This window comes from Heteronotia binoei, chromosome 1 (genome assembly GCF_032191835.1).
Source record: "Heteronotia binoei isolate CCM8104 ecotype False Entrance Well chromosome 1, APGP_CSIRO_Hbin_v1, whole genome shotgun sequence".
In the NCBI taxonomy this organism is placed as follows: domain Eukaryota; kingdom Metazoa; phylum Chordata; class Lepidosauria; order Squamata; family Gekkonidae; genus Heteronotia; species Heteronotia binoei.
The window spans coordinates 32570607-32593853 of NC_083223.1; the positions used below are offsets into that span (position 1 = coordinate 32570607).

Sequence of the window (23247 nt, forward strand, 5' to 3'; positions counted from 1 at the left end):
TGGAATGATTCCTGTCCATGGAGTGTGACTTTTTCATCTCCCCCACACACACTGGGAGAGGGAGGAAAGTCATGCTTCACAGGCAGAAATGGTTTCATCCAAAGAAATGTTCTGGCAGATCAAAGACATGATCTGGAATTTTATATTTTTAACCAGTTCCCCACTTTGAGGGGCTGTAAAGATAACATATACATAATAAATATAAAGGGCATGGGTCTTTTTCCTCCTTCTGCGTTCTCTTGCAGCCTGATCAAGAGCCACACTGAACATGAAAGCATATTGGATTCTGAAAACTGACTGTCACAATAAATGAATGACTGGCTATAAGGATGAAAAATAAGCAAATTATTTACAAGCTATTTTATAAACTTATTCATAGATCAGTATGTTGCTCCTCCTCAGCACAGTGCAGAAACTAGAGTGATGGGAGCACTCAGAAGGAATGCCCAGGAAATAACGCATTATCTCCCGCACAATCTTCATTAAGCACATAAAGCTCTACACCATCCACTGTGACAACCCTTTCCAATGGCAAGAAAGTCATACAGAGGGACTCTGGGAGACATACCTTTTCATGCCTGCATGTCCGCGAGAAGCACCTTTCTCAAAAAAATAGCCTCGTCCATCCTCATCGAACTGAATCTGACCGGATGCCCGGAAGGCTTCCCGTGGCAGAGAATTTCTTCTAATCTTCATGTTTGTGATGATGTTGCTGAAAAATCAAGAATATCCCACATCTATTTACATGGTGTCCTTAGCATATACCGCATTAACTATCTTTTTTGTACCCTTGTACTAATGAAAATTATGTGTTAAAAAAATCCCTAGAGGCAGGAAACTGCAAACCTCCCCCAAGGGTAAGAGAAGCCATCTCTCTTTCCCCTCGAATTGGCTATGACAAGGAGGAACACAAAACATGACTGATTTCTATGGGTAAGCATTCAACTACCTCCTCTCTCCAGGATTTCAAATGAGCAAGGAACAATTTGCCTCTTAGCACAGAATTCAACCTGACTGCAGAAGAAACCTTGAAGCCACACTCATCCACAAGGGATTATAAAATACTCAATCTAGGATGCAGGCCAGGAAAACACAAAGCAACCTAATATTTAAACAGTTGGGTCTGAAGACACCAAGCACACATCTAGCCCTGTTCAAGGCCTGGATGTCAGACCACCCATGACAACATCTTCCCCCCTCCCAACATACAACAAAAATTCTGAACAGTGAAAATATTATTTCCTTGAGAAATATTTAGACAGGGCAATTCTCAGTGTACCAGATTTAAATATATGGACAGCAGCAAAAATGCCAAGTGCAATTCCTTAGGAGTTAGTTTTTGATTCAGGAAGTCCAAGAGGGCTCTGCTCTACTCTGCTTGCTAGCTACCTTTTTACTCTCATGCAAAGAACAATTCAGGGACCTGGGCTTTAGCTAGTCTAGCAAGGGTTTTCTAGCCTCCTCTCTTCATGAAACAGCATGGCATGCCCTTTTATGTGTTAGCCATGCTAAGAGGGAAAGCAAATTCCCTTCCTCTGGAAGAGTCCTTCTTTCCCCCAGGCAAGTTACTGCTATACTTGTAAATGTGCCACACTTTTGGGGACACTCAAATCCTCTGAGCCTTGACCTGGATGCCCCAGGCTACCCTGATCCCTGGTTAGTACTTGGATGAGGGGTTGCTGTAAGTCAGCTGCCAGCTTGATGGCATGTCATACACACACACACAAACACACACACAATCCTCTGAGCTAAAACCCATGAAGGCCAAGGGAGAACAAAGTGTGGTGTCGGATGATCAAGGTTCTCTCCATACTCAGCTGTTACCAAAGGGAGAGAAAGCATCTTGCTGTTAAGCTGCACCAAACAAGCACCTTCAGAGCACACATTTCTTGGAATCATAGTGACTGTGTTTAACTCAAAGACATCCAGGACACATCGTAACGCTGAATTTTGTCTGATTTGTAATGAAGCTCAACCCTTTTAAATTTATTTTTTGGACAGTAATGCCACAGTTTCCACTGAGAGAAACCTCATTCCACCCTTTGAAAAAAAATAACAGTCCCTGTACTGTTGTTATTCCCATTTAACATTCAGCCCTTCCTGTGCTTGCAAAACAAACTGATGGGTGAAGATCTGGTAGAGCAGTGACATCCACAGGCCTGGCCACATAAATGCAAGCATGTTAAAAAACCTCAAATGTGATTTACTGGCAGAAAGCCACATGACTAATTTTTTAAAAAGCAGGAATGTATCAAACAACAACAGTGATTTATTTATATTCGTTTGAGAATGTGATTTTTCTAAAAAGCTATGTAATAACCTGTTTTGAATTTTTAATAGATCAGAGAACATATACCCAGTTAATGCAGAAAGATGGGCATAAAACATGACTGCTCAGTTTGATGCAGTGTGGTGTAGCAGTCTGGGATCTGATGCAGTTTGGAGTATCAGAGTAGGATCTGGAAGGCCCAGGTTTGAATCCCCACACTGCCATGGAAGCTCTCCGGGTGAGCCTTGGGCCAGCTAATCCTACTCAGTCCGACCAACCCCTATGGGGTTGTTATTGTTGTGAGGATAAACTGGAGAAGGGAAATATGTTGTTCAAAGCCAATTTGGGTCCTGATTGGGGAGAAAAGTGCAGTATAAATAAATAAAGTGGTTAAACAAAGAGAACAAAAGGGTTTGTTCATAGGGTAAACATTTCAGCTGGTGAAGAATAACCAGAGGCATTCTCCGGGACTGCTTTTCTTTATTTATGTTGTTAGTGAACTTCTGGAGGAAAGTTCCAATATTCTGATGAAATAAGCAAACCATAGCAACTTAGTATTGCCTTCTAATGGTAACATAAAGTAGCGTCTGTAAATTATGAAGGGCAAATTGGATATCAAATTGGACTAACAGAAGAGGAATGACACTCCACAATATCATGGTAACCACAGTAATGAACAATAAGAGTATCAACCTGTTTCCTAGCAAGAATCAGGAGGATTAAAAAATTGGGGGTTATTGGTTGATCACAAGGAAGTCTGTGAGTCAATGATGTAGCACCAAGGAAGGTAAATGAAGTGGAAGATAAATGAAGGAAGATAAATTTAGCACCAAGGAAGATAAATCTAGCAAGTGATTCCTAGCACAGTCATGGAAATATGAGTTCCTTTTACAAAATGTTTATGAGACTATGTTTGTAATACAGCATCCGGTTATAGTCCTCTATGTTCAATAAGAATGAATTTAAGTTATAGTAAATGTAAGGGGAAAAAGCAATTTTTAATATTAACATATAGGAACATTTTAGAACACTTCCCCAAAAATGGTAAAGAGAAGAAAGGCTGGCTCTGTTAGAGAACTTTGGACAGAATGTTTGATTTGAGAAGTTGAAAAGTTATGTTCTGGTAAAATATAGTTCTTTACATGAAATGAAGTCCTCATCCAAGGGTACTAAAAGAGCTTGCAGAAGTAATTTCTGAGCCTCTGGCCATTATTTTTGAGAATTCATGGAGAACCGGTGAGATGCCAGAAGACTGGAGGAAGACAAATGTTGCCCCCGTCTTCAAGAAGGGGAAAAAGGAGGTACCAGTTAATTACCGACTGTTAGCTTGACATCTATACCTGGAAAAGTTTTAGAACAAATCATCAGACAGTCAGTCCTGGTACACTTAGAAAGGATGGCTGTGATCGTTATGAGCCAGCATGGGTTTCTCAAGAACAAGCCCTGTTAGACTAACGTTATATCTTTGAGAAAGTTACTACCTTGTTAGATCAGGAAAATGATGATTTCAGTAAGGATTTTGATAAGGTTCCACATACTTTTCTTGTTGACAAGTTGGTAAAATGTGGTTTGGATCCTGTTACTGTTAGGTGGATTTGTAACAAATTGACAACTTGCACCCAAAGAATGCTTGTGAATGGTTCCTCATCCTCTTGGAGAGGACTGACAAGTGGAGTGCCTCAAGGATCTCTCCTGGGCCCTGTTTTAATATCTTTATAAATGATTTGGATGAAGGAATAGAGGGAGTGCTTATTAAATTTGCAGATAATACTAAATTGGGAAAGGTAGCAAATACTGTGGAAAACAGTCAGGATACAGGATGATCTAGAGAGGCTGGAAAATGGGGCCAAAACAAATAAAATGAATTTTAATGGGGATAAATGAAAAGTTCTGCATTTTGGTAGGAAAAATCCAATGCATCGTTATAGGATGGGGGAGACTTGTCTTGACAGTATTGCGTGTGAAAAGGATCTAGGGGTCTTAGTGGACCATACACTGAACATGAGTCAGCCCAGTGTGATGTGTGATATGGTAGCTAAAAAGTCAAATGCAATTTTGGACTATCTCAACAGAAGTCTAGTGTCCAGATCACACAAAGTGATTGTATTGCTTTACTCTGCTTGGTTAGACCTCACCTAGAGTACTGTTTACCTTGACTTCCAGAAGGTTTTTGATAAAGTTCCTCATCAAAGGCTCCTTAGTAAGCTCGAGAGTCATGGAGTAAAAGGACAGATCCTCTTGTGGATCAAAAACTGGCTCATTAATAGGAAGCAGAGAGTGACTATAAATGGGCAGTCTTCGCAGTGGAGGACGGTAAGCAGTGGGGTGCCGCAGGGCTCAGTACTGGGTCCCATGCTCTTTAACTTGTTCATTAATGGTCTGGAGTTGGGAGTAAGCAATGAAGTGGCCATGTTTTCAGGGTGGTGAGAACCAGAGAGGATTGTGAGGCACTCCAAAGGGATCTGTTGAGGCTGGGTGAGTGGGCGTCAACATGGCAGATGACGTTCAATGTGGCCAAGTGCAAAGTAATGCACATTGGGGCCAAGAATCCCAGCTACAAATACAAGTTGATGGGGTGTGAATTGGCAGAGACTGACCAAGAGAGAGATCTTTGAGTCGTGGTAGATAACTCACTGAAAATGTCAAGACTGTGCAATTACAATAAAAAAAGGCCAATGCCATGCTGGGAAGTATTAGGAAGGGAATTGAAAACAAATCAGCCAATATCATAATGCCCCTGTAGAAATCGATGGTGTGGTCTCATTTGGAGTACGGTGCGCAATTCTGGTCACCGCACCTCAAAAAGGATATTATAGCATTGGAAAAAGTGCAGAAAATGGCAACTAGAATGATTAAAGGTTTGGAACACTTTCCCTATGAAGAAAGGTTAAAACACTTGGGGCTCTTTAGCGTGGAGAAACGTCGACTGCGGGGTGACATAATAGAGGTTTACAAGGTTATGCATGGGATGGAGAAAGTAGAGAAAGAAGTACTTTTCTCTCTTTCTCACAATACAAGAACTCGTGAGCATTCAATGAAATTGCTGAGCAGTCAGGTTAGAACAGATAAAAGGAAATACTTCTTCACCCAAAGGGTGATTAACATGTGGAATTCACTGCCACAGGAGGTGGTGGCGGCTACAAGCATAGCCAGCTTCAAGAGGGGATTGGATAAAAATATGGAGCAGAGGTCCATCAATGGCTATTAGCCACTGTGTGTGTATTTTTTGGCCACTGTGTGACACAGAGTGTTGGACTGGATGAGCCATTGGCCTGATCCAACATGGCTTCTCTTATGTTCTTATGTGCTTACTAGAAGGTGTTAGACTGGCTTTTAGGAAAGATGCTCTTCAAGACAGAGCTGGGGTCTATTCGAAGGTTAAAGCCAGCAGTCCCCAGCATAGTGCCTGTGGGTGCCATGGTGCCTATCGACACCTTTCTTGGTGCCTGTAAAGGGTTTTTAGAAAGTGGATGGGGCTTCTGCCCATCAAGGCTTGTGATTGGCTATCAATTCGATTGGCTGAGCAGATTTTAAAATGTTGCTTTGGTGGCAGTTGCCACAACACAAGGAGCTTCACTCTGTGATTGAAGGTAAGCTCCAGCAGCCATTTTGCCTCTGGCTCCATCTCCTGAGGCAGCCAGTCTGTGGCTACACCCACCACACTGTGTCAGAATTCCAAATGTGCCCACAGGCTCAAAAAGGCTGGGGACCCTGGTCAAAGTTATTCTGAAGTTACTGCTCAAATACTGCCTCTCTGAAAAACTGTGAAGATAAAAAGAGGCAAAGGTATAAATAAGACGTTTTACTGCATTTAAATCCTTTACTGTCAAGCATACAAATTCTTGCTAGCATAAAGCTGTATTGTTTATCCTTTCCCTTTGCTGGTGCATATCAAAGCTATGTAACCCATTCTCTAGTTCGCACCTCTTGTAACAAATGTAGGAATGCCAGCTTTGAAGATAGTGCCTCCCAGGGAAGATTCCCAGGCTTGAACCCAGGGTGTTGCTAACCACAAAAGATAACCGAACCTGTGATTGCAGCTTTTCACATGCCTATGTTAGAATTCCTAGCGATCTCTAGTATCTCTTTGATGTATCCCTTAAAGCCAGCTACTATACGTTATACTGTATCACTTTCAATCTGGTCCTTCCACGGACAACATGGATTATCAATAAACCAATACTTTGTTTCTAAATCATCGCTTGGTTCTTTTGAAATTCCTATGCTTGACATTTACAATAAAAGCACAATATTCTATTCTCTGGTTCTACAGAAGCACATAAGTTTAAAAATAAAACTAAAACAAAACCAAGCTAACCCCAACACTTGTTTGTGCACTGGACTTCAACTGCAGCAATATGGCAAAGACTGCCATGGGAATGGGATTCCATTTGCAAACCTTATGTCAGGATTTTCTCCTCTTTTCCGCGCCTCAGTGATGTCCTTGTGCTTCTTCAGCAGCTGAAGCAATTCTGAAACAGTCTTTTTCTTGTCCAGTGGCAGAGAAGAGGCGACAGCAGAAGCAGCTGCAACAAGCTCTGGACTGAGTGGCTTGCTGCTGGAAGAAACAAGCGTGAGCAATACTGATCCTCCCTTTCTGCCCACATTTCCCAAGTTTTAGTAGTCACAGGAGAACAATCAGAGAGAAAAGTTTCAGAACTGACTTGACATTAGAAGAGAGAATCAGTGGCCTGTACATACTCTTGCATAAAAGCTTTGCGTCCTTCTGAACCTTAATTTTCATTTTAAATAAAAACACCTGCTCAGCCTTCTCTGTCATGGAATCAAAGTTCAAAATTACCACTGAAATACCAGCTTAAATTTTCCAATGGCAGAACTGAACTTTTGTGCCTTCCCCTTCCCAGCATCTCCATGAAATGCTGCTCCTGGGAGATAGGGGACCCTAAGAAATGACAGAACGGTGGATCTGCAGCAAGAGGCGGAAATTGCCCATTTAGCCCAGCATGCCTTGCTTCCTTACTGCATGACTTGGCTAAGACTGAGTTTGACAGAGAACTGGGGTTGTAATGACAAGCTCAATGAAAATGGCAACCCAGCATGCAGCAGTGGTGAAAAATGGCAAACTCCATACTTGAAATTATTAGGCAAGGGACTGAAAATAAAATGGCCGCTTCTAATGCCCTTATAGTAAATGTAAGGGGAAAAAACTAAGATGTGCCCTCATTTGGAATACTGTGTACTGTTCTGGCCATCATATCTCAAAAGGATACTGCAGAGCTAGAAAAAGTAAAAAGAAGGTCAACCAAGATACTTAGGGAAGCTAGAACACTTTTCATGAGGAAAGGCTGGAGTCTGGGCCTTTTCAATCTAGGAAAACAAGACTGCTAAGGGAAGACATGACAGAGGTTTATAAAATCATGTATGGGGTTTATAAAGCCATACATGGAGTGAAAAACTTGGGGACAACCAATGAACTTGCTGGGAAATAGGTTCTGGACATAAATGGATTTTTTTCCCTCAACCTGTAATTAAACTCTGAAATTCACTAACCAGTGGAGGTTATGGGCACAAACAGTTCAAAAGACAGTTAGATAGATTCATGGAGGAGAGGTCGATCAGTGGTTTCTAGCCATGGTAACTGAAGGGAGCCTCATATATATGGAGGGGAGGATGCCACGCAGATGTAAAGAACCATTGCTGACCTCAACCAATGGTCTGGCAGAACATCTCTGCTTTACATGCTCTGCAAAACTTTAATAAGTCAGGCAGGGTAATGATGTCACTCAGCCCATAATATAATTTAAAAAGCCACACACACACACACTATGAATAAGGCCCATTGTGAGGGAAACTACAACGGGCTCTAGAAAGAGGTTCTGGGCGTGTGCCACCTAGCCTTGCTGACTTCCCAGCCACCCAAGTGAAGGCATTCACTCCCACCTCCAGGGGAGCAGATCTCTGCCATCTAGAGAACAGCTGTAATTCTGAATGATCTCCAGCCCTCACTTGGAGATTGGCAAAAGTGATTCCCCAGGAGGAAATGGATGGTTTGGAGGGTGAATATGGCATCGTACTGGTCTGAGGTCCCACCCTTCCTCAAACTCACCCTCTCCAGGCTCCACCCTTCAAATCTCCAGGAATTTCCCAACCACTGGCTGTCCTAGGGGGGTTGCTGCTGGACAGGAGCAAGCAGCCAGGCCTAGTAGTCATGCCAGTCAGGTGACATCAAGTCACTCAGAGGGTGCTGCCAGGCCTTGGATAGCCAATCTCCAGATGGTGCCTGAAGATCTCCTGGGATCACAACTGAACTCCAGACAACACATCTCTCTCCCCATTCTGGAGAAAAAAAACTGTTTTGGAGGGTGGACTGTATTCTATTCACCTAAGGCCTCTCTCTTTACTGATGGAAGTTGGTTGCTTAGCAACAGTCTCTGGCTAGGGAGGAGGCTGAGGGGAGGTGGGAGAGAGGGACTGACAGGACAGAGGCAGCAGCCATGCCTCTGAGGAAACATTTCCAGCAGGGTCAGGCCTTGCTGCCTAACGGCTATCTCCCTAGCTATTTCTGTGGCCTTTGGAAGCTGCATGTGCTAGGAGGCCATCTGTATGAGCTGTTGATGGGGCAGCAGAGGTCTGTTGCCGGCAATGCTTTTTGTGAGGCTGGTTAACAGAGGGGACATAGAGAAGAGATGTGGCTGTCTCTGAGGTAAGACTGTTTTGGTGGTTTGTTCAACATTCCTGGGCTTGCAGTAGGTGGGGCCAGGGGAGTCAGTCAATGGGAGGCCAGAGACACTGACTGAGCCATGATGGGCCAATGGTTTGTAGTGTGCACTTCCAAGACAATGAGAACACTCAATTTGGCCACCACCACAGGAGAATTATTATCTATGATGACTAAGAATAAGGCCCATTGTGGGAAGATACAATGGGCTTTAGAAAGAGGCTGTGGGCATGACCCCTGAGCTTGGTGGGGGAGATGGAGTGGGAAGCAAAAGACAGATGAACACAGATAGACAGATGGACAGACATAGAAAAATATCAACAGACCAAGACAGAAAGGTAGGTAGGTAGAGAGATAGACAGGGAGACACAGATAAATGATGGAGCAACACAGATAAAGGGGCACACTCCTCCATGGCCTGGATCCACCAGGCTGGGAGAAGCAGCCGCAGTGGCACTGAGTCCTGTGCATGGGTGAGCCTTCTATCTACTTCTCCACCCAAGGAGACTTGATACTTCTCCAACTGGCCTGGCAGGGGCCTGCTCTCCTCTCCCAAGTAAGGGGAGGGATTGGCTGGCGTATCAGCTGGGGGATGACGGAGGAGTTGATGGCCTCAACTTGGGATGATGACCTTTGAGGGCGGTGGGCTTGCACAGCATGTGGCGGCTCCTCCCTCCCCCTCCTCCCCGGTGGGGGGCAAGTTGACAGCTGCTCAGCACATCAGTGGCAACTGGGGGAGGAGGGCATGCTTGCAGGCTCTTGGGTCAGTCCGTGGGCTGGCCTGGAGCCACTGGTCTGAGGGAAGCAGCAGCGGCACCAATGGCTGCCACCTAGGCAAGCTTCCCACGTCCTTTTCCATGGGATGGTGGAGAAAGAAGCTGCGGTGGCCTCCTCCTTCACTTCCTAGTCCTCCTCTGGAGCAGCAGGTGGTTGTCCTGTTGGTGCCCCCATGGTGTGCTGCCAGCGGAGGCCAGTGATGCTGAGGTGTGTCGCAGAGTGCCGGCACAGCCGCTTCATCCAAGATGGACAATGAGCAGAGTGCCAGCAGAGGTGTGCCCTCCCACTGCAGGAGCCACAGCCCTGCTGCCACCACCTCAGCCCTCTCCATCCCCGCCAGCGCCTCCAAGTCCTGCATGCATATGTGGAAAGTCAGGAGGGACCCAGTGGGGGCTCAACCAATGTGGAGAGTCGGTGGCTCTGCCAATAGGAGTGGATGGACCATGACCAGTTTGCTAGGGGAATTATTATAGAGGAGAGATATGGATTTATATATATATAAAATTTAAAACCCCCTAGATGCAGGGAACTGCAAACCCTTCCTAGTCAAGAAAATAATCAGGGACCCTTGCACCTTCAGGACAACCTCTCCTGGGGGTTGTACGCATGCGCTGAGAGAAGCCGGCAGCTTGCTCGACCTCTCCTTAGAACTATTATTTTAAAAGCTCAAAAAGAATGTGACTAGTCCGTCCTCAAGGAAAATTAAAAGAGGAAACTGATGTAGGAGTTTCTGGAGAACAACGGAATTTCTAGCAGAGCGTTCAGAGGGTAAGAAAGCAATCATTTATTACCCTTCTAAGGCAGTAACGCCCAGGGCGAACATAAAGCTTTCATTAGACTCAATGGAAGGTAGTGGGAGAAATGGCAAAGACTATAAAAGAGCTTTCCGAACAACTGTCTGTATTTCAAAATATTGTAACAACTTCTAAGGAACAGATAAGAGCGGAAATTAGAACAGTGAAGGAAGCTGTTACAGACTTAGCAGCTGAACTTAAAGAAACAATGCAGATGGCTACCACAGCTAATGAGCTGGCTACTAAAAATAAACAAAAAATAGAACAGCTATCTAGCCAACTTATAGTGCTCTCAGACCGGAATAGGAGAGCCAACCTTATATTTGCAGGGATCTCAGAAGAGATAAACAATAAGCTTTTAGAAGGAACACGTAGAGATTGGATAGAAGAAAATGGGGTTAAGGTACAACCCCAAGAAATTGAAAGAACCCACAGATTGCAGAGGAGAGGAGAAGGAAGAGTCCCACGGGATGTCATCATTAAATTCACAAGAGAAAGGGTACAACAAGAAGTATATAAAACTTTGAAAAAGAAGAAGGATTTGACCTTTAGAGGTAATAAAGTCTGGGTAAGAGAGGACTTTTGTCAAGAAACTATTAAGAAAAAAAATCAAATGAGACCTTACGGACAAAAACTATATGATAATAAGGTAAAATTTTTGTGGTGGTATCCATCTTCAATAATAATATTTAAAGACGGGAAGAGGTTGATAGCCCGAAACCCTAAGGAGGCAAAGGAACACTTATGACTACTGGGAATCGCCACAGATTACTTGAGAGAACAAAGAGCGGAAGAAGGCATGGAGGCAGCAGACGACCCAGGTGAAGGAGTATCAAATAGGCACGATAAAAGGTGAAGGACGGATTCTCACGAGGAATCCTCATAAAGGGAAGTATACAAAGGTTCAATGAGCTAACTTTATGGAATAAGCTGTAAGGGGAAGATTGGGGTGCTTACACTCTGGAAGGTGGGGAGATGGGATGATGTTTTCATTCACACTATTGTCTCAACCACAGGGAAGGGGGGGGGGAAGGGAGGGTATTTCGTAATAAATAAAAAAAACCCACCCGCAGCCAGGGAGGCCAAAGATAAAAAAGCCCAAAGAAAATGGATAAGACAATAAGACTACTTTCACTGAATGTAAATGGTTTAACATCAAACCTCAAGAGATATAGGTTAACTAAAACAGCCAGAGAACAAAGGATAGATTTGATGTGTCTACAAGAGACACACACACACACACACAAAAAAAAAAGATAGAAAACCATTAATAAAAGATCCGAAATGGCAGGTCCTAGCAGAAGCTAGAGGGACTTCCAATGCCAGGGGGTGGCAACCTTGATCCATAAGAACTTTACAGTGGAGGATGTCGAAAAATTAACAGATAAGGAAGGTAGATACCTATTAGTTAAGTTTAAACTGGAACGAAAACAAATTACTATAGTGAACATATACACACCAAACAAAAAGCAAAAGAAATTTTTTAATTAAGGTCTTTAAGAAGATTCAACAATTCTCAGAGGGAGAAATAATAGTAGCAGGGGATTTTAATACGGACATAACAAAGAATAAAAATATTAAGTTGGGGGAATGAGGCCTGAAAGAAGCACACAAGTTTATAAGCTCATGACCTAGGCCCACACATATATCCAGTAGGCATAAAACGGCGTCATGCATAGATTACATAATCCTGGAAAAGAATATTAATGTTTATAAAAGAGATTACAACCTTTCCACTTTGGATGCTCCCATAAGTATTGAATTGGAGTTAAAATTACCCACAACAAATAGACCCTGGAGATATAACAATTTAATAATGGCGAAAGAAGAGGACAGAAAATAGGGTTACTAAAATTGGATGTTTATAAAGCCTTTGACACTCTTTCTCGTGGGTATTTATGGCAAATATTGAAGAAAATAGGGATAGAAAAAGGGTTCTTACAGGCAACTCAGGAGATTTATAAAGGAGGAATTGCGAAAGTAAGAGTAAATAATGAACATTCACAAGCATTTCCCATACAAGGAGGAGTAAGACAAGGTTGCCCACTATCTCCACTCTTATTTATAATAGCAATAGAACAATTAGCTGAACGGATTAGAAATTCGGGAAGAATAGAGGGCTACAGGATAGGTAACCAAGAAATGAAGCTCAATCTATTTGCAGATGACATTATAGTAATCATGACAAACCCTAAAGAGGGAGTTAAAGAGGTTAAGATTATCCTAGAAGACTTTGAAAAGTGCTCAGGGCTAGGGGTCAACATGGTAAAATCAGAAAACATTTTTATTTTTTTTATTTATTTAGAATTTATATCCCGCCCTTCCCACGAATGGCTCAGGGTGGCTTCCAACAATAGATCCCACATAACAATAAGCAATATTTAAACATGTGAGGGAATAGACAATTAAAACAGATAAAACAGATAAAACTCTAAAAATTAATAAATATTCAAGTATATATAAAGGAAATCTGGCAAGTTGCATTAGGTTCTCAAGCTAGGTATGGGCTAGCCGGAAGAGGGTCGTCTTACAGGCCCTGCGGAACTGAACAAGGTCCCGCAGGGCCTTCACCTCCTCCGGCAGCTGATTCCACCATGTAGGGGCCATAACAGAGAAAGCCCTTTCTCTGGTGGATTTCAAGCGGGCTTCTTTCGACCCAGGGACAGTAAGGAGATTTTGTGTTCCCGACCTCAGTACTCTCTGGGGAACATGCGGGGAAAGACGGTCCTTCAGGTAGACAGGTCCCAAGCCATATAGGGCTTTAAAGGTGATAACCAGCACCTTGTACCGGACTCGGTATATCACTGGAAGCCAGTGCAGGGTCCGAAGACCCGGCTGAATGTGTCCCCACTTTGGGAGACCCAATAACAGCCGGGCCGCGGCGTTCTGCACCAGCTGCAATTTCCGAGTTCGGGACAGGGGCAGCCCCATGTAGAGGGCATTGCAGTAGTCTAACCTCGAGGTGACCGTAGCATGGATCACTGTTGCTAGGTCGTCGCGCTCCAGGAAGGGGGCCAACTGCCTTGCCCGCCTAAGATGAAAAAACGCGGACTTGGCAGTGGCTGCTATCTGAGCCTCCATCTTTAAGGAAGGCTCCAATAGCACCCCCAAGCTCCTGACCCTGTCCGCCGCTATCAGCGGCGCACCGTCAAAGGCTGGCAGGGGGATTCCCCCTCCCGGGCCGCGGCGACCCAAGCAAAGGACCTCTGTCTTCGCAGGATTAAGCTTCAGCCCGCTCAGTCTGAGCCACTCAGCCACGGCATGTAATGCCCGATCTAGATTTTCCGGGGCGCAGGTCGGCTGGCCGTCCATCAGTAGATAGAGCTGGGTGTCATCAGCATACTGGTGACACCCTAGCCCGTGCCTTCGGGCAATCTGGGCAAGAGGCCGCATATAGATGTTAAATAACATCGGGGAGAGAACCGCCCCTTGTGGTACACCACAGTCAAGTGTGCACCTCCGGGACAGCTCCCCCCCAACTGCGACCCTTTGTCCCCGACCTTCCAGGAAAGAGGAAAGCCACTGTAAGGCCAACCCCTGAATCCCTGCGTCGGCGAGGCGACCCTTCAGTAGCCGATGGTCGACCGTGTCGAACGCAGCCGACAGGTCTAACAGCATCAGCACCGCCGAGCCGCCCCAATCCAGATGCCGTTGAAGGTCATCCACTAGAGCGACCAGCACCGTCTCCGTCCCATGTCCCGGGCGAAAGCCGGACTGAAATAGGTCAAAGACGGAAGCATCCTCCAGGAAAGTCTGTAGCTGCATCGCCACTGCCCTCTCAATAAGTTTGCCCAGGAAGGGCAGATTTGAGACCGGCCGATAGTGTGCCAATTGGGCCGGATCTAAAGATGGTTTCTTTAAGAGGGGATGGACCGCTGCCTCTTTGAGTGGCGTTGGAAAGTGCCCTTCCATCAGGGATCTATTTATGATATCCCGTATAGGATATCTAAGGTCACCCTGGCAAGATTTAATAAGCCAGGAAGGGCATGGGTCCAATTTACAAGTAGTTGGGCGAGCAGTTAAGAGAATCCTGTCAACTTCCTCCAGGCTGAGGGGGTCGAAGCCATCCAGCGTATAATCCGAAGACAGGCTCGGAGCCTCGATTTCGCTAACTGTCTCAAAATTGGCCGGGGGGTCGGGGCGGAGTGATGCGATTTTATCCACAAAAAATTTCGCAAAAGCCTCACAGCCTATTTCCAATTCATTAGAATTTAGTCTGCCTTGCGGCAGCGTTGTAAGTCCTCTAATTATGTCGAACAATTGTGCCGGGCGCGAAGTTGCGGACGCAATCCTAGCTGCAAAGAACGCTTTCTTTGCGGCTTTGATTGCCATCTCATAGGCCTTCAAATTCTCTCTATAAGATGTTCGGGTCACTTCGTCTCAAGTACGCCGCCATTGCCTCTCCAGTCATCTAAGTCCCCGCTTTTGTTGCCGCAACTCCTGGTTGAACCAGGGTGACGGCTTCAAGTTGGGACGCAGAGGGCACTTGGGTGCGACCTCCTCAATGGCCCTGGAGAGCCCATCATTCCAGGACTCTACCAGATCATCCAGGGAGTCGCCAGTGGGCCAGGTGTCCCGAAGAGCCGTTAGGAACCGTTCCGGGTCCATCAGGCTCCGCGGGTGAGCTAAAATGCGCTCTTCGCCTAAACAGGTTTTGGGTGACACCCCCATACGAGCCTTAAGGGCAAAGTGATCTGACCATGGCACTGCTTCCATTGCAATATCAGTCACTGATATTCCAGCCGCGAAGACCAGGTCCAACATGTGTCCCGCCTGATGAGTGGGCGTTGTAATAACCTGGGAGAGTCCTAGTGTCGCCATGGATGACACCAGGTCCGTCGCCTGGCTGGAGGCCGCGTCGTCAGCATGGACATTGAAGTCACCCAAGACCAAAAGCCTTGGGTGCTCCAACGCCCAGCCCGCCGCGGCCTCCACCAGGGACGGTAAGGCGCTGGCCGGTGCGTTAGGCGGTCGGTACACCAGCCAGATCGCCAACCCCTCCCCAACGTCCCACATCAGGCCGACACATTCTATGCCTGGAATCTCTGGGGCCGGAAGTGCCCTAAAGGAGTAAGCCTCTCGTATGAGAAGTGCCACCCCTCCCCCCCGCCCGCTAGTCCGTGACTGGTGGAAGACTTGAGTATCCCAGGGGAACAGTCTGGGAGAGAGCTACCGTCTCCCCTTCCCGCACCCAGGTCTCGGTCACGCAAGCCAGGTCCATGTCCTGCTCGGCCAGAAACTCTCGCAGTACAGAGGTCTTATTATTAATGGACCTGGCATTGCATAACACCAGTGACGGAGGCGAGTAATTCAACCTGGCCCTACTACTTGTCACCATCGGGATGAGACAAAGGCTGGAAGGGGGTCGAGCACTATTATGTCTCGATCTCCTTCCCTTGTAATTCTGCCTTGTCCCACCGTCATATCTTCCCCTCCCCAGGAGTACTGGAATTTTAATGTAAATAGAGAAGAAAAGCAAGAGATAAATAGGAGTACGAACATAGGATTGGGGGTTAAGAAATTTAAATATTTAGGTATAGTTTTGCAAAAAAAATTGATAAAATGATAAAGGATAATTATGATAAAATATGAAAAAAACAGAGACATGAAAAGATGGAAAAATAAAACGCTGGGGATATCATCTAGAATAAGGAGTGCTAAAATGATTTGGATACCAAAGTTAACGTACCTATTTCAAATGTTGCCTCTGGGAACAATGAAAAATAAAACTGAACAATGGAACAGAGCATTAAAAGAGTGGATATCTGACAGTAAAAAAATGCAGGTTCCATAAGAGAATAATATATAGTCATAAATCAGAATTTGGATGGGGAATCCCGGACCTAAACAATTATTATGAAGCTTTTCAACTAAAACCATTATTAGAAATAGGCAAGGAAAAGACTCAGAAGTGGGTTAACTTTGAGAATGAAACTAATAATAATATAGGTAGATTAGGCATTTTTTCTAAAGTTACGAATAAAGACTTAAAATTAACAATAGGCCCTAGAAGAGCATCATTAGAAGTTTGGAAGAAATGGCAACCCTATTGGTTAGGAAAAGTTTCTAGATGGGCACCCCTCGAAACTGTTAACGAGGAAGTGCAAGAAATTAATTGGTGGGAAATGTTAAATCTTAAAGGTTATCACAGAGTGGGGGATATGTTTAGAAGTGGAAATCTTAAACCCTTACAGGAAGTAACAGAAGAGATAGGTAAACAATATTGTTTAAAATATCTGGGCTATATAAGGCAGTAAAAACGATTAGCGAAAATGAAGAACTCTGGATAGATGCACCAATGGAAGTAATATACAAAGAAATGGCAAAGCAGAAAAAGGGTTTGGTAGGGAAAATATATAGAGAGATGATAATAAATAAGGATAAAATAACAGAATACTTACAAAGGAGATGGAGCCATGAAGGTCAGATATCAGAGAGGATGGTGGATAAAATTATGAAAGGAATAGAAGAAATCAAAGTAACCAAATTTAAAGAACTTGAATATAAATTCCTTACAAAATGGTATAAGTCACCAGCACAGCTAGCCAACATGATTCCAGGATTAAGCCCGTTATGCTGGCACTGTAAACACTCTAAAGGTTGGTATGCACACATGTGGTGGGAATGTTCAGAAGTAAAGACCTTTTGGAAGGAAATTATTGAAATTATTAGAAAAGTATGCAATATAACACTAACTATAGATTTTAATCTAATGTTGTTAAGTACAATAGGAGGCTCGATAATGGATAGGAGTATTCAAAATTTAGTTAAGGCTATGATACTGGCGGGAAAGGCGGTTATAGCTTTGGGTTGGAAAGACAAAAGTAAATGGACAGTAGAAATCTGGCACAACTATTTGTTTGAATTTATACAGTCAGACATCGTGGCGTCAATCAACAAAGAGACAACATGGGAAGGGAAATCTAATGAAATTAAGACCAGATGGAAGACCTACCTAGATTGGATATTGAAAGAAGGAAGAAAGGACATTCAGTGGAAGATTAAGACTTTGTGCCCATGGCTGGGGTGAAAAGTCTAAGAGTAAAGGGAGGGAGGAAGGGAGCGATCGAAATGTATATAGCTACAAATATTTGTTGTAACAGACTAAATAGAACAATAAATTTAAAAAGTATCCATTAAAAAAAAGGACAACCTCTCCTGGTATGTCCCCCGAAGGGCATTAAGATATGCAGGTAAGAACCTTCTGGAGGTCCCTGGTCCTGAAGATACCTGGCTTGCTTCAACTGGGGACTTGCTTCAACTTCTCCGCCCTGGCCCCAGCCTGGTAGAGCTCTCTGCTGAGTAACATCATTGCCCAGCTTGACATTAATAAGTTTCACAGGGCATGTAAGGCTGAGATGTTCCACCAGGCCTTTGGTTGAGGCAAGCAACGTTTCTTTATATCTTTACATCTGTCTGGCACCCTCCCCACTGCCATCCTGTTTTAAAATGTTTAAATGTTCAGAATGTCTTTATATATTGTTTAATGGTTTTAAATTTATATTGTATTAAATTAAATTGTTGTAAACTGTCCTGAGCCCCGCACAAGCAGGGAACGGCAGGGTTTGTTTGTTTTTTAAAAAATCTAATTTAATAAATAAAAGCCAACTCTTTTCCTCTGAACTGACTGTGACCAGGAGGAATACAAAGCATAATTTCCCCCCATTTAACACCCTGTGGAGATCATGGAGTGCAAAGGTAAAGGAGCAATTTGCCTCTGAAAACATACTGCTGGTTAGCAGCAACAGGAGAAGGTCTTGGCCTCTACAATCTGTTTGGCCCTCCAAGACACCTGGTTGGCCACTGTGTGAAACAGTGTCGTGGACCAGATGGACCACAGGTCTGATACAGCAGAGCTCTTCTCATATTCTTATAAGGAAAATAAACCATTTTTATTTCAACAAGTCTGGACCTGACCTTCCATGTGCAGATGTACTTTGCAATCTGAAGGGCAGTTTCTCACTTGGCGGTTGACAACTGTGCAGCAAACGTAAATCTAAATCCAAAGCTGCACTCCTAACATCTCTGCAACAAAAGAGCTAGATCATCATCTTCTTCTTTTTTGTTTTAATTAAAGTGGGAACCCAGAGGAACTGGTAATCATGGCAACAAATTACAACATTACTGCATAATAGTCATCTAACTACTGCCAGTTTTAAAAGTCCCCCAATGGTGTAGATGGGAAGGACAGCCACAGGCAGCTGAAGCTAAGAAAGTTTGGGAAAACTGCTGTATGGATGTGCCATTGGCCAATCTGAATGCCCTTGCATTCGCGGTGGCAATGAGAGCTACACAGAGAATCATTAGCATGTAAATGCACATATGAACATAAGAGCCCTCCTGGATTAGACCAGTGTTCTATCTAGTTCAGCATCTTGTCTCACAAAATGGCCGACCAGTTCCTCTGGAGGGTCAACAACAGAGCATAGAGGCTGATATCTTCCCCTTATTATTGCTTCCTGGTATTGGGATTCAGAGATTTAGTGCCTCTGAATGTGGAGGTTCTCCTCAGTCACCATGCCTAGCAACCACTGATAGACCCACCTATCCTCCATGAATCTATCTAGTCCCCTTTCAAAGCTGTCTATTCATGTGGCCATCCTCTGGCAGCAAATTCCAAATTTTAATCAATCTTTGTGTAAAGAAGTGTTTCCTTTTGTCTGCCCTGAACCTACTGCCATCAGCTTCTTCTGATGCCCTCAAACTTTACCTCTTAGCCTTGTCTTCTGCAGCTTTCTGGAACATGCTGCTTGTGCTCTCCATATGTTCTGGCAACTCTGTTTGAACCTTCATTTTCTGAGCTTTCAACTTCAGAAATGTCTTCTTTGAACTTATGTCTACCTTCATTTCACTAAGGATTTTCAGCATGTTCTTCTTTGCCGTAGCTTGCGTTGATTTCCCCTTACTCTTATAATCAGTCTTTTTATCAGTATTGTTGGCTGGAGACACCTGTTCATCTTTCATAGTCCAGACGACAGCAGAGGTGCCAAAACTTTTGTGTGGCTTACTGGAAAGAGATACGGGCATTTTTAGGTCTACATCTTCAGTATGCACTTGAATTGTAAAATGCAGTTTTGCAACCACTTTGCCAACACAAAAATGAAAGTGTTGCTAGTCCCAAATATGCAACAAGGATCACAATTATTTTTTGTTCTATATGATGATGGAAAGTGCCTTCAAATTGCAGCCAACTTATGGTGATAACCTTGAAGAGCTTTCAAGGCAAGAGTCAACCAGAGGTGGTTTGCCATTGCCTTCCTCTGCATAGCAACCCTGGACTTGCTTGGTGATCTCCCATCCAAGTACCCATCAGGACTGACCATGCTTAGTTTTTTGGGATCTGAAGAGACTGGTGCCTTCTTTTCAAAGGAGAATCTTTACTGAAAGTGGTACCTAGTATTTTACTTCAGGACAAAGTGGTCTTATAACATATTGGGTTTGGCTTATTTCAGAAATGCTACTGCTTTAACAAACTCGACTAGGTACTAGATTGTCACAGTATCCTTTATTCTTTAAGCTGTAACTATTTAAAACTAAGAAAACCCTCAGCAGCAGTGTGAATTATGATACGTTCACTGTTACAAATATCAACATTTTTGTTTTTGCTAATCAGTTTCAATGCAAAAACTTCCCAAAGAGGTATTAAATCTTTCTCCTACCAAGTATTTAAGCAATTTTAGCATTATACATAAACAAGAGTTTATATACAGCCTAATAGTGCTATACTTATTGAACCAATGGTTTTATATATAAAATGAGCTAGTATGGAGTAGTGATTACTGCACTGGTCTAGAATAGGAGAGACTCAGATTCAAATCCTCACTCTACCATGAAAATCACTGGTCACTAGGGATAATCAACCATCTCCTTCCTAACACCATCTCCTTCCTAACACAGTAACTGTGGTGATAAAATAGAAGCCGGGAGAACAATGTTGAAAGCTGCTTTGGTTCTCTACTGGGGAGAAAGTAGGCCTCTTTTAATTTTTATTGGCCCTATCCATAACTTTGGACTTTAATAAACAGAGAGACGGAAGGAAAGTAACGAGAGCTATGGGCTGCAATCCTAAGAATACTTTCCTGGTTGTAAGTTCCATTTAATGAAATGAAGCTTACTTCTGAGTAGACTTGCTTAGCATTGTCCCACAATCAGGTAATGTGAGGTTAAGTACATAAATGGTTAGATTCTATTTGCGCTGCTTGTGAATTAACACATTAACTTTGGCATTTGAGTTAGGCTGAAGTTAAAGAAGAGATTTAATTCATTCACCAATTCATCTTACACACTCCTATTCCTGTTTCCTTAAAAGCCTGTTACACTTACACTTCAGCAAGTGTCTGCTTCAAGACCTGATTTACACCTATAGAACAGACTACACCAGCATAGACCAGCATACACCATACAGCAGCATGGTGGTATATTCCAAACCTGAATCCTTCTTTGCATTAAAAACCCACACTGCAGGGGTGAAAGATTATATGTATGGAATCATGGTTCCAAGTCAAAGCATCTATTTCACATGCAGAAGGTTCCAGGTTCAAACCCCATCATCTCAAAGCAAGTGATTTGACAGAATTCTGTCAGAGACTCTGGAGAGCAACCATCAGTCAGAGCAGACAATACAGGCCTTGATAGATAAATGTGTTTATTCAGTAGTAGGCAAACTTGTGAGTACATGTGCACCCTTTCCATTTGCTTACAGTGCCATGGGTCAGTGGTAGAGCATCTGCTTGACATGCTGAAGGTCCCAAGTTCAGTCCCCAGCATCTCCAGCTAAAAGAATCAGGTGGTAACTAGGAATAAGGAAAACCACCACCTGAGACCTTGGAGAGCTGCTACCAGACTGAGCAGACAATGCAGACTTTGATGGGTGAATGGTGGATTCAGTATAACATAGCTTCATCTGTCCAAAGCAAGAACTACCATTCCAAAACCTGCAATTAGACAAGGTGCAGCTTGTTCTACTTACTCATTCTCTTGCATAGTTTAAATCAGGCCAAAACATTCTGATAGAGCAGCGGTAGACTAGTCCAACCACAGCTAACATCTCTAGTGTTTTTAAAGAAAGCACTTTTCAAGGGACTGCAAGGGACACAATGTACATATATCCTTAATACCCTCCAAGGCATGAGTCAGCCCATTCATCTCTTAAGGTCAGTGTTGTCTATTGTGACTGGCAGTGGTTCACTACATATCTAAGGAAGAAAGTCTTTTATATCACCTCCAATATTCCCTCTAAGCTGCAGAGTCTTGTGAGCAAAAATTCTACTTTGTGAGCTACTGGTATTAAAGTTGTGAGCTACTGCATAAATTACTATGCTCTGAAGTCATTGTCCCTGAGCTAAGACATGAGCTGGAGGCTAAAAATCTGTGAGCTAGCTCACGCTAACTCAGCTCAGAGGGAACACTGATCATCTCCTACTCGATGCCAGGGGCTGAACCTAAGAACTTCTGCATGCAAAGCAAATGTGCTATCGTTCCCCCAAAACCTCAGGAAGCTACCTTATGTTAAGTCAGGCCACTGGCCTATCAAGGTCAGAATCACCTACCCTGATTGCCAGTTGGTCAGTCGGGGCTTAGGATCTCAGGCAGAGATCTTTCATGCCACCTACTACATGCAGTCTGGCTGCCGAAGCCATAGGTACCAAACAGCAGCCCTATGGGGAGAAAGGGGAACACTTCAGCTATTCGTCCATGGTGAGATTCACTCTCCACTTCGCTCCCCCCCCCACTCGGTGAGTTGAGCATAGGGTTGCTTCTCACCCCTCCACCCGGTACCTGTCCTGAGCTAAGAGGCCATTTCCTCGGGCACGAAGACAAACGTGGAACTTCCCAGCCCCGAAAACGCTCCTCCGCCACATAGTTCCCTGAGTAACAAGGAACCAAGCCAGAACCAGCCTGCTCGTCTCTGTAATTGGCCCCCCATAAGCCATTTCCGCCGTCAGACTCCGGCGCAATAATCCGTCCGGATATAACACATTCATCTCGAATACTGGGTTCCGTAGGTAAGAAGACTCCTTGGTATGGATGAGAAATTTCTGCGCGCTGGGGAGAGAGATCTCCAGTTCTCTTGCAGACCTCCGAGCAGACCTTGGAGGCACCAGGAAGTAGACGTTAGGACGAGGGGAGAGACCACAGCCCATTTTAAAAACCTTTAGTTTGTAAGGTGACCTGAAGTCAGAAAGAGATCAGGTTTGGGTCCCCACAAGCAAACTGGAGCTGTGCCATAAAAGATGAAGTTATATCAATCTTTGTTTTTAATGTTTAGTTCTTTGTCTATTCCACCGTTAAGGATGCTATGATACTTTTTGGGTAAAACGACCTTTATTTGGGAGCAAAGTCTCTAGGTGGTGGCTGGAGATCTCCCGGAATTACAAACTGGCCTCCAGGTAGGGTTCCCAATGGCCAGGTGGTGGCTGGAGATCTCCTGGGTGACAGAGATCAATTCACCTAGAGAAAACTGCTGCTTTAGAAGTTGGAATCTATGACATGATACCCCATTGAAGTTCCTCCCCTTCACAAACCTCACAATCCTCAGGCTCCACCACCAAAATCTTTAGTTATTTCCCAACCCAGAGTTGGCAACTCTAGAGAATGGTACTGCTGTGCTGTGGATGCACATGTGGAAGGGGGGGAGGTGTGAATGCTCTGTGAAAACTTGATACCACAGCAGTGTTGAAGTCAAACAGATGGACCCTGATAACCCCTCTGGGTGAGAGACCCTGGGG

At 44.1% G+C, this 23247-nt stretch overlaps 1 protein-coding gene across 2 annotated transcripts in view; it reads right to left on the bottom strand.

Moving 5' to 3' along the window:
- MRPS31 (mitochondrial ribosomal protein S31) overlaps nucleotides 1–22498 on the bottom strand; it is a 30034-nt gene extending 7536 nt beyond the window's left edge. Inside the window, exons 1-4 of one of the 2 annotated variants that reach the window (XM_060233158.1) lie at nucleotides 22298–22498; nucleotides 19230–19526; nucleotides 6669–6824; nucleotides 569–712 (exon numbers count right to left, since the gene is read on the bottom strand). In XM_060233158.1, coding sequence (XP_060089141.1) covers nucleotides 569–712; nucleotides 6669–6824; nucleotides 19230–19526; nucleotides 22298–22452 — 752 coding nt within the window. In that variant the 5' untranslated portion in view covers nucleotides 22453–22498. Of the gene's footprint in view, nucleotides 1–568; nucleotides 713–6668; nucleotides 6828–19229; nucleotides 19527–22297 lie in introns of both variants that reach the window. The other variant, XM_060233150.1, reaches the window with a different exon arrangement.
- Nucleotides 22499–23247: the final 749 nt, after the last annotated feature.